We start from the raw sequence: 20,091 nt of genomic DNA on the forward strand, positions 1-20,091 counted from the left end.
GACTGCACTGGGCTTCAGCCCCGAATGGGTGACACCTGGGGGTGGGCTTTTTAATGGGTCACCACTCCCCAGGAACCCCATCCAGGGCTGACCAGCTACGGTGTAAAGGTTTTGGCCATGGGACCTTGCCTAACATGTGTCCACCGACTGTGGCCTTAAACTGCTGGGTGTTGGAGCCTAATGCTGGTTCCAAAATATGGGGGACCCCTAGTCTTTATGTCCCCCGTTTTGGAACCAGGTTTCTTAAATACATGGGAACCCCAAAATGTTTTTAACCGCATCCAACGCTGGTTAATTTTTATTTTTTTACTTTTTCACACTTTTTTTTGGACAGAACCATGCACAGAAGCAGGTCTATTTTTGTTTCGATGTTTGGTCAAGTTTAGGGTGAAAAAAAATCATACATATTACATTTGCAATTTTTATGTTTTTCAATGAGAAAAACATCTGGATATTTTTTTAAGTGCGATTTTTTTTGGTCGCGGCAAAACGTGCGATTTTTACAGCAAATCGTACGCTATTACAGGAGCAATTAGTGGTAAATGTGTGATTTTGACCAAAGAAATTGCACAGTCTAAAAAAGAACACCCTATTACAGGCATGGGCAACCTGTGGCTCTCCAGTTGTTCTGAAACTACAAGTCCCAGCATGCCTTGCCACAGTTTTGCTATTAGGGAACGCTAGTACTGTGACAATGCATGCTGGGACCATGCCTGCCTTATTACATCCAGGGGCACCGACAGGTCGGCCGGGGCCCGATAAAATAGAGGTGGCGTGGTCAACAGCCCCATGAAAAAAATAAATGAGAGAGAGGACGGCACTGAGCTGCGTGTACTGAATGGTGAGAGAGGCTCTGCTGCAGCGGCAGCCTGTCAGCTCTCTCCCCACTGCCCGGCTCCCTGCAATGGGGGATGGGGGAGCGGAAACCGGGCACCTCCAGTAGACCAAGGCCTGGATAAAAAATACCCGCCCCTCTCAACGCCACTGATTACATCTCGCCCACTGTGTAAAAAAACATTACCAAATACTGTATACAACCAAGTTGATACTGTATGTACTTGCAATATACGTAATAATTAGGTGTTATTTGCTTTTTATTTCAGTTATAACTTTCTTGGAATGGAAGTAAAGGGAGTCTTCTTTGACAATGAATATTTTAATGGAATCTGTGATAAAATCTATGATGGTAACACAAGGACCTATTACCGGACAGCATGGAATGTTGCGAATGTTGTTTATCAGGTAAAAGAATGCATTGCCCTCTATCTGATGGGGTAGGATGCTGACAGATACCATAAACAGCTATTTAAAATGGATTGGATGACCGTTATATACAGTTATATACAGTGGCGGCTCAGTACAAAATTCAAATATGGGAGCCGCACCAACTGCCGTTGAGTCAGTTTGGAATGGCAGTTGGTGGCAGTGGGTGGGGCTCAACTATTTGAACCACGGTCTTAATGTGGACCACAATAGTAATAGCATGCTCATGTAAAAATATTATGCTCTCTTGTTTCCAGACAAAAGCTGCAAAAAGTTTTACAACAGAAGTTTATGAAAATGCGGTATCACTGATTGTTAAATTTGTAGAGGAAAAGACAACGAGCGTTGATGGATCATTAAATATGAAACTGACACCTTCAAGGCACAATGACACGACCATAGAAGGGAAGTTAGGAGCAAACTATACCCGAAAAGAAAGTATAGAGAAAATTAAAGAATATTCTACAAAAACGGTAATGGAAACAAAATTCACAATACTCATGGGTTTTATGCTGTACACATTTCAATAATAACTCTCTTAGGACTGGAAATACTCTCTAAGGGAAGGATATATTCTCTAAGGCCCGGATATACTCTCTAAGGGCCGGATATACTCTCTAAGGGCCGGATATACTCTCTAAAGGCTGTGTATACTCTCTAAGGGCTGGATATACTCTCTAATGGCCGGGTATACTCTCTAAGGGCTGGGTATCTCTCTCTATGGATATATTATCTATGGGCTGGATATAATCTCTAATGGCTGGATATATTCTCTAATGGCTGGATATATTATCTAAGGGCTGGATATAACCTCTAATGGCTGGATATATTCTCTAATGGCTGGATATATTATCTAAGGGCTGGATATAACCTCTAAAAGCGGAAATATTCTCAAAGGGCTGGATATATTATCTAAGGGCTGTGTATACTTTCTAAGGGCTGGATATACTCTCTAATGGCCGGGTATACTCTCTAAGGGCTGGGTATCTCTCTCTATGGATATATTATCTATGGGCTGGATATAATCTCTAATGGCTGGATATATTCTCTAATGGCTGGATATATTATCTAAGGGCTGGATATAACCTCTAATGGCTGGATATATTCTCTAATGGCTGGATATATTATCTAAGGGCTGGATATAACCTCTAAAGGCGGAAATATTCTCAAAGGGCTGGATATATTATCTAAGGGCTGTGTATACTTTCTAAGGGCTGGATATACTCTCTAATGGCCGGGTATACTCTCTAAGGGCTGGGTATCTCTCTCTATGGATATATTATCTATGGGCTGGATATAATCTCTAATGGCTGGATATATTCTCTAATGGCTGGATATATTATCTACGGGCTGGATATAACCTCTAAAGGATGGATATATTCTCTAAGGGCTGGATATATTATCTAAGGGCTGGGTATACTCTCTAAGAGCCGGATATACTCTATAAGGGCTGGGTATACTCTCTAGGGCTGGATATATTCTCTAAGGGCTGGATATATTATCTAAGGGCTGGATATACTCTCTAAGGGCTGGGTATACTCTCTAAGGGCTGTATACATTATCTAAGGGCTGTATATACTCTCTAAGGGCTGGGTATATTCTCTAAGGGCTGGGTATATTCTCTAAGGGCTGGGTATACTCTCTAAGTGCTGAGTATTCTCTCTAAGGGTTTGGTATCCTCTCTTAGGGTTGGGTAGACTCTCTAAGGGCTGAGTACACTCTACAAGGGCTGGGTATATTCTCTAAGGGCCGGGTATACTCTCTAAGGTCTGCATATACTCTTTAAGGGATGGGTAATCTCTCTAAAGGCCAGTTATACTTTCTAATGGCTGGATATACTAATGGCTGGATATACTAAGTGCTGGATATACTCTCTAAGGGCTGGGTATACTCTCTGAGGGCTGGATATACGCTCTAAGGGCAGGTTATACTCTCTAAAGGCAGGGTATATTATCCCAGGGCTTGGTATACTCTCTAAGGGCTGGATGTACTCTCTAATGGCTGGGTATATTCTCTAAGGGTTGGGTATACTATCTAAGGGCTGGATATACTCTCTAAGGGCTGGGTATACTCTCTAAGGGCTGGATAGACCCTCTAAGGGCTGGGAATACTCTCTGAGGGCTGGATATACTCTCTAAGGGCAGGGTATACTCTCTAAGGGCAGGGTATATTATCCCAGTGCTTGGTATACTCTCTAAGGGCTTGATATGCTCTCTCAGGGCTGGGTATATTCTCTAAGGGTTGGGTATACTCTCTAAGGTTTGGGTATACTCTCTTAGGGCTGGATATACTCTCTAATGGATGGGTTTAGGATCTGGAATTCCTTTGTACATGAACTATGCAGTGGCCATGGGAGTAGTGCTGGGAGGGATTTGTTTGGATCCCTCTCTTGGGGAACTGATAAGAGAAGTCCATGGGCTTCTATTGGGTAATGCCAACCAAAGATGGCATTACCCTCTGGCTCCAAGTTCTACAGTGCATTGCATTCTGCAGGTTTCTACATATGGGAATGTGGTAAAGTCCCAGAAAAATAGATTTTTTTTCAGTTTTTACTGCCTTTTTCAGCTTTAGAACATCCCACTCTAATACTGGAGGGAACCCAGTTACTGACAGCAATGTATAGTATGCGGACATTAGGTCGATAGTGTCTAGGTCGACTCCCAACCACCCCCCTCTAACACGGGACAATGCCGGCCTAGGGTGGGAGGTGGGAAAGTCCCCCCCCCCAAAAAAACCGGGATTGTCCTGTAAAAATTAAATGTATGTAATGGTCCAAGTCCCGACGTTCCCATATTGTATTTAACCTGGGCAAAAGACAACCCACTTTCCATCTGACATGTTTCTATTTCTTTTTCAGAACAAACAATTTTTGAAAGTGTCCGGAAGTGTACAATTGGGAACATTCCAAATGAGAACTAGAAATGTTGTATTATCATCTACGTTCATTGATGACATCAACAACCTCCCCTCCTTCTATGATAAAGGAGAATACTTTGCCTTTCTAGAAATGTATGGGACTCATTATTCAGTATCTGGCAGCATCGGTGGAAGATATGAACTTATATATGTGCTGGATTCCACATTGATGAAAAACAAGGGTACAGTACTGTATATGATACATTATGGGGGTTATTCTGGTTGCTTCACAAGGCTGAAAATTTGCAGCCTCATGAGTCCACCAAACCCAGCCTTGAGAATGTTTGGCTGGCACCACCCATCCGCACAGGCGACTTGCTTGCAGGGGCTTGCGAATGGATGTTAACAGCCATTCGCAGCCTAGTGGGATCCACCCACATCCTACGATGGTCGGCGACCATTGAATGATGGGGAAGGTACACACATATGAAAGTGACTCTGAAGTCACTTACATATGCGCGCACGCTGGGAAGGAAATGGGCGGGCAGCTGCCCACCCCCCACACTCGCGTCATGGCCTCATTAGCATGAGAATGCCCAGCATTCTCATGGGAATGCCCATGAAACGCTGGGCGTTCCCATATGCTAATGATACGTGAATTTGTATTAATATTTATGGCGTATTCCTATGTATGAATACGAATGTATATGCCATCGAATCAATACGAGTAGGAATCACCATTCATTTTAATGGTGAAAGTCAAGCTACCTGGCAAGACAGAGACTTATATAAAAGTGATGGCAGTGGCGTAACTATAGTCCCGCAGCCCCCGCGGTGGCGGGGAGGCGCTAGGCAGGTGTGGGCGCCTGGGGGGTCTGCGGGACTATAGTTACCACCTGGTCCCGGCTCCCGACTCCTGCCCTCCCCCTCCTTACCCCATTGCCGCCGGCGCCGCTGCCTCTAACCCGACACGTAGATCTGTGTCGGGTGACAGGCGGTCCCCGGCTCCGGTTGCAGTGCTAATAAAATAAGAGACACTCGGAAAATGGCTGCCCCCATAATGCTGTATGGGGGCAGCCATTTTCCGAGTGTCTGTTATTATATTAGCACTGCAGCCGGAGCCGGGGACCGCCCGTCACCCGACACAGATCTGCGTGTCGGGTTAGAGGCAGAAGCGCCGGCGGCAATGGGGACGGGTAAGGAGAGGGTTAAAATTTCGGGGGGGGCGCCCGAAATGTCCGGCGGGGGGGGCGCAAAAAAAGGAGTTACGCCTCTGAGCGATGGCCTGCACCCATCTTCAATGGGAACAAGAATATTAAGTGAGAAGTAGGGTGGCCAATCCCGGGATCGGGATCCGCGGGATCCCGGGATTTGGCCCCCAAAACACCGGGATTTCAATCCCGGGATTGGAGTTTCCAATCCCGGGATTTCGGGATTAGACTGCGCATGCGCAGTCTAATGCCGGGCAGCGTCTGAGCGGGTGCTCAGCAGCTGCCCGGCTTCTCCCGTCCCGGGCAGCGCGGCTCTGCGCAGCGTGACGACGTCAGAGGTCACGCTGCGCAGGCCGCACAGGCTGTCTGCCTCGATACTGTTCCAGCCTGCCCAGCCGCCCTGTCCCCGGACCAGCCCGCCCAGCCGTCCTGTCACCGGACCAGCCCGTCCACCCAGCAGCGGACCTGCCGGCATGCCACCAGTGGACCAGCCCGGTCTCCATCACCCCGGCTCGCCCACCCACCCGGCCGCACCACGCATCTGTAAGTAAATATGCGGGGCGGCCGAGGTGGGTTTTTAATAGTAGGGAAGCCAATCCCGGGATCCCGGGGATCCCGGGATTGGGCATTTTTCAATCCCGAATTCCGGGATTGAAAAAATGCCCCGGGATTGGCTTCCCTAGTGAGAAGTTTGGAAGCTTCATCAGCAACTATTTAAAGTAGCAAAGGGGGGGCAGTGAACCAAATAAGAATGAAGAAATCTGCTCCCCCAACCTAGAGGTATTGTCTCTGCAGGAAAATGGAACAGGAAGCATCCACTGCAACAGAAGATAATGCCTATCAAAACCGAATAGATATAGGCAGAAAGATGAACATAGCTAGCACCAGGATAAGCACAAACAAAACTTTAAGAGCTATGTGTGCAAATAGGAGCTTAGGAAATAAAATCCCAGAACTAATTGCAATAATGACAAGGGATGAACTGGATATTTGGCTATTACAGAGACATGGTGCAATGAAAATCATGACTGGGACATAGCTATACCAGGATATACTTTATTTAGGAAGGACAGAATGGGAAGAATCGGAGGAGGGGTTGCAATATATGTGGAAAAAAAGCATAAAGACTACCTTAATACAAAGTATTGAAGAAAAAATGAGGCCCTTTGGGTGACCTCAGAAACAGGGGAGAAGGCGATTCTTCGTATAGGGGTGATCTACAGACCACCAGGTCAGGAAGAGGAACTTGACAAGAGCCTATTGTAGGACATCAACAAAATGGCATTAAAAGGAGAGGCGATAATCATGGGAGACTTTAATCTACCTGATGTAAACTGGGAGCTGCCTGTTGCAAAATCCACCAGAAGTAGGGACATGCTGAATTCCTTGCAAGGAGCATCCCTCCAGCAATTGGTGAGGGAGACCACTCGTAAGGACGCAATATTAGACTTAATACTTACAAATGGTGACAGAATATCTGACATATATGTGGGTGAAAACCTGGGATCCAGTGACCATCAAGTAGTAAGGTTCAAAAAAAGACAGAGACTGACTCATCGCACACACAAACAAAGGTGTTAGATTTTAGGAAGGCTGATTTTGTAGAGATGGGAAACTCTGTATGGGATTCGGTACTTCTTTACTTTCACGGCGCCACTAGAAATCGCGGGCATCGCGGCCATTGAATGCACTAAAAATCGGGTGCGACGCGACCGACGCGATGCCCGCGATTTCCCATAGGGAACAATGTTAAATTTCTCAATTGACCCGATTTTACTGTTCAATGCCTCAATTGACACGATTTTTCCATAGGAAACAATGTTAAATGGCCCACAGAGGCCAAATAGGCACCCTCAAGTGTGAAATGGCCCCCACAATTGTTAACGCCACCCCACGATCAACGTGAACCCGAAGCGTGGCGAGCGCAGCGAGCCCGCGAGGGGCGGCGGTACGCGTCCTACGATCTTTTCATACCCCACTATCCACGTCGGCGTGGAGTTGAGAATAGAATAGTGTGGCGAGCGCAGCGAGCCACCGAGGGGACGCGGATACCTTCACAGGTAAACGCGTCCCTTCGCGGGCTTCACAGGTATCCTCGTCCCCTCGCGGGGCTCGCTGCGCTCGCCACGCTTCGGGCTCCGTGGCTCGCTGCGCTCGCCACACTATTCTATTCTCAACTCCACGCCGACGTGGATAGTGGGGGTATGAAAAGGTCATAGGACGCGTACCGCCGCCCCTCGCGGGCTCGCTGCGCTCGCCACGCTTCGGGTTCACGTTGATCGTGGGGTGGCGTTATCAATTGTGGGGGCCATTTCACACTTCAGGGTGGCTATTTGGCCTCTGTGGGCCATTTAACATTGATTCCTATGGGAAAATCGTGTCAATTGAGGCATTGAACAGAAAAATCGGGTCAATTGAGAAATTTAACATTGGTCCCTATGGGAAATCGCGGGCATCGCGTCGGTCGCGTCGCACCCGATTTTTTAGTGCATTCAATGCCCGCGATGACCGCGATATCCTATCTGTCCTATCTAGTGGCGCCGTGAAAGTAAAGAAGTACCTGGGATTCTTTGGCAGAGTGGAGGAACTTGGAAGGAGTGCAGGATAAGTGGGAAAAATTAAAAGGTGCAATTCTAAAAGCAACAGTGTCAAAAGAGTTAGGAAAAACACAAGAAAAAAGAAGCCATTGTGGTTTGCGAAAGAAGTAGCAAGTATTGTGAAAGCAAAAAAGTTGGCCTTTAAGAAATTTAAGCAGACGCAGAAGAATGAGGACAAAGAGGTGTATCTTGTTACACAGAAGGAGGCTAAGAAGGTAATCAGATGTGCAAAAACACAGGCTGAAGAGAAAATGGCCCAGCCAGTGCATAAAGGGGGGAAAACTTTTTTTTAGGTATATAAGTGAAAGGATAAAAACTAAAAGTGGAATAATAAGACTAAAGACAGAGAGTGGATGTTTTCTTGAGGGGGACAATGTAATAGCAGTTAATATTAATAATTATTTCTGCTCAGTATTCACTGCTGAAAGAGAGGGGAAGGGGCCACAGTTAAGTTGCAAGTATAGTCAGAAAACTGAGGGAGAAACAAGTACATTTACAGAGGAGAAAGTCCTCACAGAACTCTCAAAACTGAAAGTGGATAAATCAATGGGGCCAGATGGGATACATCCAAGGATAGTAGTAGTAGTAGTAGTACGTTTATTTATATGGCGCCGCAAAGTGTCCGCAGCGCCGTACATAGCAAACAAAAAAAAATGACGAGGTAACGTACAGGGTGTGTTGAAAAATACAGTATAAATGGGGGTATAGCTGGTAGAACTAAAATCAGCATCAGTTCAGAAGTAGGTGTCAAAATTGTCAAGGAGACTAAAGATGAAGTAGAGGAAGGGAAGAACAGGACAGGAGCACAGGTGAGGTAAAGAGGTAGGGTGAGTACGTGAGGAAGGAGGGCCCTACTCATAAGAGTTAACATACTAAAAATAGGTGGGTGGACGAACGAAAAACAATAGGATAAGTAGGAACGGAGGGGAACGGAGGCAGGATAAGAGGATCAAAAGAGGTTAGGAGGAGGGATAGGCTAGTCGAAAAAAGTGGGTTTTGAGGGAGCGCTTGAAGGAGGTAAGGGAATCAGAAAGCCTGATGGGTGGCGGGAGGTTGTTCCAGTGCAGGGGGGCAGCGCGAGAGAAGTCTTGGACACGGGAGTGGGAGGAGGTGATTAGGTGAGAGGTCAGTCGGCGGTCAGTGATGGAGCGAAGAGGACGGGAGGGAGTGTGGATAGAGATCAGTGAAGAGAGGTAAGGAGCGGTGGAGGAGGAGAGAGCTTTGTAGGTGGTGGTGAGGAGTTTAAAGAGAACTCGGAAAGGAATGGGGAGCCAGTGAAGAGATAGACAGAGGGGGGAGGCGGAGGTAGAGCGGCGGGAGAGGAAGATGAGCCTAGCAGCAGCGTTAAGAATGGATTGGAGAGGTGCGAGGCGGGTGAGAGGTAGCCCGGAGAGAAGGATGTTGCAGTAGCTCCCCTTTTAAAAGAGCTTAAAGGGGAGCTGGTAAAACCAATAACAGAATTATTCAACCAGTCACTAGCTACTGGAGTAATCCCAGAGGACTGGAAAACAGTGAATGTACTGCACAAAAGTGGAAGCAAGGAAGAGGTAAGCAACTATCGACCAGTGAGCCTTACATCAGTAGTAGGGAAATTGATGGAAACACTCTTAAAACAAAGAGTTGTAGAATATCTCAAAAACAGCAATTTACAGGATCCAAAACAGCATGGGTTCACTGGGGGAAGATCATGTCAAACAAATCTTATTGACTTTTTTGACTGGGTGACTAAAGTAATAGATCAAGGTGGGGCTGTAGATGTAGCTTATCTAGACTTTAGTAAGGCTTTTGACACTGTCCCACATCGCGAACCACAAGAGGCATCTACAGAGAAGGTTGAGCCCTAATTCAGCTGCTCTTATCCTCAGTAAAGGTTACATGGCAGATACTGTATATACCAAATCTGGGAAGTTTCTGTCATTCTTGGCATCACTGATTCTGTGCAAATCTCTTTCCCAATTCTTCCCAGCTCCCTTACACACTGATAATACAATCCATCTTTATGTTTCATTGCAGACATTGATATAAATACTGTAACAAAGTGCCTTGGATTCGATGCTTCCATAAATGTTAAATCTACGGGGATTGATGTTGGCGTTGGTGTGAAACCCTCAAATTGCGATTTAGGTGGTTCATACACAGAAGGTAAGTTTTACAGTCTATGGGTGTAAGAAGCGTTTTACTAGAAAGAGGAGGTACGTGTCCATTCAGGCCCCCTCCTCTCTCCCAGCCTGAAATCTAAATTGCAGTGTAAAAATAAAGCAGTCAATATTTACCCTGCACAGAAACAATATAACCCACCCAAATCTAACTCTCTCCGCACACATTGCATCTGCCCCGTCTTCAGTGCAGCATGGTTTTATCCATTTGCAGAAAAGCAGCTTTGCGGTCAGGTCTGAATAATCTCCAATGTTATGCTGTATTTTATGTAGTCACAGGAACCAGTTCTGTGGCTGCTTCAGCGCCCGCACTATTGAATCACAAACAAAGTGGCTATAGTGTCAGGCGGCTACAGAAGTACGTTTTGGTACTTTATGGAACACAAGTAGCCATTTAACTAATGCAGGGGATTGGTCATGTGTGCAAGAGGAACCCCCCCCCCATTGTACACTGGCAGTCACAACCGCCATAATTACATTCTGCACTAGTAGAAGCCGCATGCTATGTGATAGATGTGTCAGACAGGCTTCCCTTCCCCATATGCACAACTGAGAATCACACAGACAAGGCCGGTGTAAGGCTTCTCCGCACCATAGGCAAAACTTCAACCTACTGCAGCCCCCCCCCCCCCCATATTGCACAACTGAGAATCACACAGACAAGGCCGGTGTAAGGCTTCTCCACACCATAGGCAAAACTTCAACCTACTGCAGCCCCCCCCCCCCCATATTGCACGATTTTTGGGAGCCTCCCTGCCATTCTGGAATGTTAGGCAAGTATGCCTTAAGGCTGGCATGTCCAAACTATGGCCCTCCAGCTGTTGCAAAACTACAAATCCCAGCATGCCTTGCCATCGTTTTAGCATTCCCTAATAGTAAAACTGTGGCAAGGCATGATGGGACTAGTTTCACAACAATCGTGTGGTCCTTCTAGCCCCACCCAGGTGGGCAAGTCCCATGCTTTCCCTGGAGGCCTCCCTTTGCCACCCATTACAGAGTACAAGGAGAAGGGGGCAGCAAAGTAGGGAAGTATGCCTCAAGGGAAAGTATGGAGGTGAGGTCTTAGATGTTCCACAGCAGCCATCTGCATTAAGTACAACAAGGATACTCAGACATCCTTGATTTTTTGATACGTAGACTTAGTGGTTCCCCCCCCCCCCCCCCCCCCCAGATCCCAGCGCCCTAGGCAGCTGCCTAAAGCTGCCTAATGGTAGAGCCGGCCCTGCACACGGAGCTTTTGTGCATATAGCCTCTATGCAAAAGCTCCCCATTTGTGTGCATCAGAATGAGCCCCTATTTGCGCTGCCCTCCATCATGTGCATAGCATTTATGAGTCGTATGCTAGATGTGAGTAAACCCAATCTTTTTAAAAAGTTGTCTTGTGTATTGTACATAGTATAGTAACTTTTGGAGGATATTTAAAGGTCTAGGGTACAATAACGCTTACTAGTGACACCAATGTCATCAGTAGGTTACGTGTTATAGCCAGGCCACTTATGTGTCTTTATCCTTGATGATCCGGTATGCTATAGAACTTAATATACTTATTGGTACCCACTTGTCCCCAGGCCTTGTATTATACATTCTGTGTAGGTGGAGATGCAGTTCAGTATAGCTACACAATGAAGGAGAGAGATCAGCCACACAAGGCATCTCACGAGCAGGGCCCTCTCTCCTTGTGTGCTTTTCTTGGAATACGTTTCTCTGCCAGCCTTAGGTTGACCCATATTAGTTAAAAATACATTGCATCGACCACTGAAGGTCGACATTATTTAGGTCAGTGGTCAGGGAAGTAAATTACACCAAATGGGGTAATTCCTGGGGGTAATGGACGGTCGCGCTGAAAAAGCACAGACGAGCATGCATATGAATCTATATGCATGCACCGGCTGTATGGTTTTGCTCCTAAAACTGTGGCAGAGCATGCTGGGATGTGCAGCATCTGCAGTGCCGCTGGTTGCCTATCACTGTCATATTTTCTTACGGTACCTTGCAGAATAGCGATAGAATTGGCGACACTGTATGATTGTTTCTTCGTTGTTTTGCAACATTAAATCTGTGTGGGTCATGTATATTACAGGTGGAAAAAACACTACTGGGATAATTGAGAAAACCATCTCATTTGTGGAAGGAGGAAAAATAGACTTTGCAACCATTCTAGATGAAGCACTGTTCAAGAAAGACAAAGAAATTGACGTTGAATTATTTTCTCAATGGGCTGCGTCCTTAATATATGCGCCAGTGATTATACAACAAAAGGTAACAGAATGAGGTCATCTCTCATGTGTGTAAAAGTTACATGTTCAAAACTTCCAATCTAAAAAGAATGAATGAAGGAGATGCAGTGCATGCAGCAGCTCCATGGGCCCAGTGAGCCCGCGTCATCACAACGTATCCGGCTGACGGATCGACGGCGTCTAGACCGACAATCATGTGGTTGACCACTCTTGGTCGAACGTGTCTAGTTAGACGCCTAAAAATAGTCAACAGCGTCTAGATTGGCGGTAATAGATGTTAGGTCTATGGAAACGTGATCTCCAGTCCCAAGGTTGACATGAGTTTTTCATGTTTTTTTTTGCTTTAGGCCGACTTTGTTCACACTTTACCATTCAAGTGGGCATAGAGTTAGAGTATAATAGTGTGCTGAGCATAGAGTGGCATCATGCCCGAAGCATGGCAAGAATAACGAGCCATGCGAGGGGTCACTGTTGGTGTCCATGTTGAGATATGTTGACATAGACATAAAAAAATAACTTATATCGACCTAGTGATTGTCGATCATGTTTCCATCGATCTAACGCTTGTGTCTAACTCTCGTTACTGTTGATCTATATGCTGTTGACTATCTTTAGGCATCTAACTATACGCCTTTGACCAAGAGTGGTCGACCACGTGTCGTTCTAGATGCCATCGATCCACTATACCAAAACCCACCACACACCCAGCAGCAATCACTTTACCACTGTGGCTGCCCATGTAGTGCCCTCCCATCCCTGTATGCATCAGGTGATGTATCTGGAAATATGGCACCACACAGGAGTAGCAGAGATTCTGACCCCGTGCCAGTCTTTGACCTCTGTTCCGCCATGTTTCCAATAATTTACCACAGACATTTTTTTTTAAATGAAAGACATATGGAAGTCCAACCGACATACATACACACACCTTCCCCAGCCCTTGAAATCCATATAATCTAAGTCTATAACATCTAAAATGAACTCGCGTAAAATCAAATCCATAATACAACTATCATGGTGTCCACAGAAAACTATGGGCCTGATTCAGACCTGTGAGCAAGGCTGCAAATTTTGCAGATGGACAAAACCATGCTGCACTGCAGGTCAGTGGCAAATGCAGGATTTTGAAAGGGGGGTTTCCAAATAAGTGGTCACAGAACCAATAATAACTGCCCCCCCCCCCCCATAGAAAGCCAGCACAGCCCCCCCCCCCATACATAGCCAGTACAGCGCTCCATTAAAATCATAGCCCCACATAGTCAGCACAGCCTCACCATAGTTAGACAGCACAGCGCTCCGTAGTCAACATAGCCCCACATAGAAAGCACAGCCCTCGCATTGTCGGCACAGCCCCCCCCCATAGATACACAGCACAGATCCCCATAGTCAGCATAGCCCCTCATAGACAGAACAGCCCTCCATAGATAGCACAGCCCACAATAGGAGCGCTGTCAGGGACCGGAGCTGGCGGTGGCGGCGGCAGAGGACAGGAGCGCTGGCGGGGACAGCGCCTGAATGTGAGGCTGCTGATTGGCTGAGAAAGCTCTCAGTCTCAGTGACCTCGGCCAATTAGAGGGCCGTCCAGTGTTTCAAAGTCCTGCTGAGTCCCGCCGCCTGCCTGACAGCTCCACGGCTCTGGTCCCCAGCCAGGTACGTACCCCGCTCCCCGCCAGCGCTCCACACAGCAACTTCGAACACCCGATCTCTGGCATGCGACATCGGGTGCTGCACTGGGCACCACTTGATGCGATGGGACATCCCATTGTGATGTCGCATCGCATCTGATCGCATAAGTGTATGGGCAGCATTAGACAGAGCAGTCAGGTGGTTAGATTAGCAGTATCTTAGAGTACATTGTTCAATAGCTGAATAGCTGTCGGGAAGAAGCTTTTTGCGGTTCTTGATGACTTGGCAGGGATGGACCTGAAGCATCTACCTGATGGGAGAATAGCAAACAAGTTATGGACAGGGTGGAGTTTGTCCGCCACGATCTTCCCAGCTCGCTTCTTGACCCTACTTAAGTATTGTTCCCTGACAGGGGAGAGGTCCGTCCCAATATTCTTCTCTGCTGTCCTCACCACTCTTTGCAGGCTTCGTTTGTCAGATTAATTGGCCCCTCCATACCAGATTGTAATAGAGGAGCATAGAACGGACTCCACGATAGCAGTGTAAAAGAGCCGCAGCAACTCCTGCGGAATGTTGAATTTTTCAGTTGCCTCAGACTATAGAACTATAAAGTCTATGATAATTACCGCCGGAGCCCCTGCACCACTCACCTTAGCTTGTGTCACTGTACACAGCACCGCTACTGTGCGCTTCTCTCCTCTCAGGCTGTAAACACGTGAGATCAGCCTGAGAGGAGCTGCTCCCCCTGCCTGCCAGCAGCTGCATCTCACCCTCGCAGACACTGCAGCTGCAGAGGGGAGCCATAGACACACTGACACCACCGTGTTCCACTCAGCTCTGCCATTGAACACCACTGCACGATACATCGCCAGCCAGGGGAGGTTTCTAGATACTTGGAACCCCCCCCCCCGGCGTCACCCACATCTAACTCTTTCTGCACATGTTACATCTGCCCCACCTGTAGTGCAGCATGGTTTTGTCCATCTGCAAAAATTGCAGCCTTGATTACAGCTCTGAATCAGGACCTGTATCCATTTAGGTGTAAGGTCCACAAGAGCTTTCCAGAATTAGGGGACGGTGGGTGTGTGTGTTATGGTACTGTAGGCATAATTTATTTTCATGCTTGATCGAAGGAGCAGGGTCCTCCGGCAGCACAGACTTCCTGTACAAGTAATGTGAGAATATTGTGCAGTCATTATTATATGGCATTGATATCATACCTGTACATCTAAACTTCTTGGGGGTGGAGTTGCCCAAAGCAAGCAATCAGATTAAAACTGTCAATTCATAGGCGGTGGTAGATAAAAAACAGAAGCTGATGGGAGGTAGCTTTTCCACTTTATCTCTCTTCATGGCTGGGTACATCTACCCTTATTTCTTGGACTAACCCAGGCCGGTGCAAGCCCCCCCCCCCCCATGTCCAGGGGTGGGGGGCAGTGTTGATTCACGGGTGGGATGGGGGGGTAGGGAAGCTTACTGTCTCACCTGCTCTCGCTTTCTATGGTACCTCTCCTCGGTGGCTCAGTACCGCCCTCCAGTGGCCGGCACCCTAGGCAAATGCCTAGACCTGCCTAGTGGTGGCGCCGGCCCTGATTATACCCCTTTTCCACTAGCAAAAATAACCCAGGATTTTTCGCCAGGACGCACATCGACCCACATTTTTTGCTTTTGTAAACGCATCCTTGCTAAAAGTCCAGGACTCGTACCCGGGTAGTTACCTGGTTTGGACCGGGATGTTCCCGGGTACATGGACAGTGGAAACGCCCCCGACCCGGGATATTTGAAAAACAGCTGATTGGCGCTTCTGGGGTATTTTTATGTGCATTTTGTACATGTTTATGCACACTTTCTACATGTCTAGGTACACCGATGGCTCAGGTGTCCTGCAAACAACAGTTTTCACAAAAGTTCTACATGTCTTGTGTAAAGACACTTTTGAAAGGTTCCATATTGAATATTTAGGACTAAAATAAAAGCTCAAACTTTTTCAAACAAATATTTGGGGTCTCTTCATTAATCAGGAAATGTTTTCTATAATAATGGCCCTTTTAGGTAATTGTGGCCCTCTTTTGTGACCTCCCCCTTGTCATAGCCCTTTAAAAAGGCCATTTCTTATGTAATCTATAGGAAACAACAGGGCTTGCCTGGGTTCAGTGTTAAAAGAGCTGACCCAGCAATATCCCGGGAAGCGGTGTAGTGGAAGTGCGTCTCAACCCAGGTCCACCCCTGGTCGGACCCGGGAACAAATCTCCGAGTCCGACGGGGTATATAAAGGAGTACTAGTTTATATTGGAACACTTAAAGGCTAATTACATGCTTATAACCAAAAACAACCTTATATCAGGGTTGCCGACTTTATTATTTCAGTTTCAGCAACCGCTCAGGGGGCAGGGCTTAAGAGTGACATCACTAAGCCCCACCCCCATGATGGTAAACCAGTGAATTCACGGAGGGGGCGGGGCTAAAATTACGCTTTGTGCCGTTTTAGCTCCGCCCCCTCCTCTGAGACCCGAGGATTGCGGGGGTCCCCCCTGAATCCAGGAGGGTTGCCCACCCCGATTTTCGGGAGACTCTCGGAAATTCCGGGAGGTTCGCCAACCCTGCCTTATATCCTCAAACTATTGTGTCTTTTTTTTTTATACTAAACAAAACCTTTTGGAGTAATAAGATAATTGACAATTGTTGCCCCCTCTCCAAATACCAGTTATGCTGGTCTAGCAGTTTAGTTTATTATTACTTTTAAGGTGCAGATTTCAGGAGATCTACTGACTTCATCTGCTCTGGATCCCTCTACACACCCACGTTTGCTTGTTGCACCACTTTTGACACAAGACAGTGACATAGAAACCTGTTACGTATCTGCTTAAGAAAGTGTTTTGTTTTCTCTCTATCTCCACAGCTCCGACCGATTTATGGCCTTGTTCCCGTTGAGTTACGAGACGCCTACAACAAGACAAAGTTCTTGGAGAGAGCCATTGAAGAATTTATTGAGGAATACAGTGTGTGTAAATGCCAGCCATGTCAAAATGGCGGCACAGCGGTGCAGATTGATGGACAATGTCTGTGTAACTGCCCTTTGCATTTTACCGGCAATGCCTGCCAGACACTAAAGGAAACTGCGTTAAAAAGTAAGTGATTCATTCAATCTCTATAAGAAGACACATTTTTACAAATAATGACAGTACGTCCGGTTTTAGTTTAGTTAAGATTTGAGTTTTGACAGATATCTTTGGATTCAGACACTAGATTCTGAATCTTGATTTAATATAGACTGTATTGTGCAGGATGAAGAGTTAGCCTTTCCAGTGGCAAATGTAATCTATAGATGACATTTTTTTATAAATCAGATTTGAAAAAAATAGGGATTGGATTAGGTTCATCGTTGCTTGAAATTCAAATTCAAATTTGTCTGCATTTCTAGTGTGAAGGAATTTATAGGACTACTTTTGCCAAAACCTTCACACATTTCATATCGCTCTTCGTCTGCTCTTTTTCTTTTTATGGTAGCGGTTCAATTGCCAGCAAATTCTACAATATGGAAACAATTGCACCTACACACTGTATATTAGACCTAGGGGGGTTTTCTGGTTGACTAGTTCGAAAGCAAATTCGAACCCTTGCAAGTCAACCAAATCCCTCCTCGCGAATGGTGGCCAACCACCACCCATTCGCAAGGTGGATTCGCACGCTGGGCATTCAAATGGATACTCAGTAACAACTATTAAAGCACCGTTAATTTCTACTGTGTGTCCCAGAGTGCCACCTCAGACTTTTCTGATTACACCTTAAGAAGGCACCCTGGCTAGTAGTAAACCATATGGCAAGATTCACAGAGTGCTGGATTTGCCAGACACTGACAGTTGGAAGAACCAGTGGCCATGAGGACGCAGCTGTAGTGTTAGGCGGTGCCGCTGTCCTGCTTCCTCTGGCGGCGCTGCTGTCACTGACAGCACCGGAGGTTCAGGACACAGTGGGCAGCACCATCTTCCCCAGCAGTAGCAGGACGGTCCGGGCAGAAGTATCAGGCATTGCTAGGCAACGAACCAAACTCCCGTCCTCAGCTGCGTCAGCCAGTGGCTGATGTCACATGCCGCTGGGCGGCGAATTTGAAATATAAGGCCGGCGTCTGCTGGGCACAGACGCCGGTTATAGTTCTGTCAGCGCTGAGTATAGCAGAGTGTTCCCAGACCAGATCGGTGCGAGTGTGCTTTGTGCCTGTCAGTGGTTCCCAGCTTTACAGCATGCTCCCTGTTCCTGGTTCCAGCCACAGCCTGTTATCTGCTAACCTCTGGACTTCCTGTGAATCTCCATCATCCAGATAAGTCTGGGGTTGTTTGCAGTTTTATCTGTTTGTGCATTGTTGCATCTCAGCTATTATTATTCCCTTTATTATGGTATCATCTTGTGTATTGTTACACCTGGTCGTTTGTATTAGTGTGTCATCTTTTAAGCATTGTTGCTTCCTCGAAAACTCTTGGGGTACCCCGTCCTGTGCGGGTCCTTAGCTAGTTCTCCTCTTGTACTCTCCCCGCCTCAGCCGACACGTTGTCTCACGTAAGGCCTGGTGGCACCGGTTTAGGAGCTGGCATAACCAGCTCCTTAGAACACGGCTGTTAAAGGTGAAGTCTAGCACTGTACGTGTCCGTCAACCATGAGGAAAGGCAATAGAGTCAGGGGTCGGGATTGGCGGTGCCTCCCAGAGTCCTAACATGTAGCCTGTAATACGCACTAACCAGAGGCGTAACTATAGCACCACAGCCCCCGCGGCCGCAGGGGGGGGGGGGCGCTGTGCATGTGTGGGCGCCGGGGGGCTGTGGTGCTATAGTTAGCCCCCTCCCGTCCACCCATCTGCCGCCCGCCAATCCGCCGCCCGCAGCCTTACCTGACTTCACTGGTGGTCATTCTTCTGCTAGTGAGACGGACCACAATAAAATGTCCGCCCCATATAGCAGACAGTTCTCTGAAACTGTCTGCTCTATGGGGGCGGACATTTTGTGTTGGTCCGTCTCACTAGCAGAAGAATCAAGCCAGCAAGGGAGCCGGGACGGGACCAGCAAGACAGGTAAGGCTGCGGGCGGGGGGTGCGGCGGGGGGCGCCCCCCATTAACGGCGGGGGGGGGGGCGCCCAATTCATAGTTACGCCACTGGCACTAACCATTGGCAGCTCCAGAGGTGGAGCTGCAGCACAGTTCTAAATTCAAATAGGGGAGCCACACCCACTGCCAGTGAGTCAGTTTAGAATGGCAGTTGCTGTGTCTCCCCTATTTGAATTTTGAACTGTGCTGCAGCCTCTCTTGGTACTAATTATAGTGTTGCTTGCTGGAATTATATTCCAGTTTATGTAATGGTAATCGCCTTGTGGAAAGTGATGATTAATCAGTGTGTGTTTCTATTCACAGAGCCTGACGTGACAGTAAAAGGGTACTGGAGCTGTTGGTCGCCTCTGTCTCCATGCATAAATGGAGTAGCGAAAAAAACCCGCACATGCAACAGCGTGGAAGGCAACAGTGTGTGCAACGGAGACAGTGTTAAAATAACTGAATGTTAGATCTATGGTATCCAACACCAAGAATAAAGATTGTAAACATATTGACAACATATACTGTATATATATGTATCTGATGCATGATGGCACTGGCATGTGTAACACATGACTTGTAATATGATGTCATTATAACTTGTAATATTATATATCATATTGGGCCTGATTCAGTCCTGTTCGCGAGGATGCGTATGTTCACAGCCTAGCGAATAGGTAAATGCTGCCCCCCCCCCACGACACACGGTCCCCACCATTTGGTCCCCACCATGAATCGGCCCCATTGTGTATTGAAAATATATTGGCAATATATGCGGACTCTGTATAATAAATGGGGTCAGTGTGTCACCATCCTCCTCATCAGATGCAGATGTGCTGTGATAACATCGGCCGCACCTCGCAATGTGATTCTCAGAGGAGGCTCCAGAGGAGGGGCTGCAGCACAGTTCAAAATTCAAATAGAGGAGCCGCGCCCACTGTCACCAACTGCCATTCCAAACTTACTCAATGGCAGTTCATGCTTCTCCCTTACTTGAATTTTGAACTGTGGGGCAGTTCTGGAGCCGACACGGGGGATAATTGATTACATCGCTCTGATGTACAAAT

The 20,091-nt window shown here is 47.1% G+C and overlaps 1 protein-coding gene across 1 annotated transcript in view; it reads left to right on the forward strand.

Annotated features, from left to right (window-relative positions):
* The window catches only part of LOC146020878 (complement component C9-like), a 32,541-nt gene extending 12,997 nt beyond the window's left edge, over nt 1-19,544 (forward strand). Inside the window, exons 5-11 of the mRNA XM_083154424.1 lie at nt 1,104-1,242; nt 1,521-1,736; nt 4,121-4,361; nt 9,941-10,069; nt 12,164-12,342; nt 16,846-17,074; nt 19,346-19,544. Coding sequence (XP_083010550.1) covers nt 1,104-1,242; nt 1,521-1,736; nt 4,121-4,361; nt 9,941-10,069; nt 12,164-12,342; nt 16,846-17,074; nt 19,346-19,494 — 1,282 coding nt within the window. The 3' untranslated portion in view covers nt 19,495-19,544. The remainder of the gene's footprint in view (nt 1-1,103; nt 1,243-1,520; nt 1,737-4,120; nt 4,362-9,940; nt 10,070-12,163; nt 12,343-16,845; nt 17,075-19,345) is intronic.
* The last annotated feature ends 547 nt before the right edge of the window (nt 19,545-20,091 follow it).

This window comes from Crinia signifera, chromosome 1 (assembly GCF_055691185.1).
Source record: "Crinia signifera chromosome 1, ASM5569118v1, whole genome shotgun sequence".
In the NCBI taxonomy this organism is placed as follows: domain Eukaryota; kingdom Metazoa; phylum Chordata; class Amphibia; order Anura; family Myobatrachidae; genus Crinia; species Crinia signifera.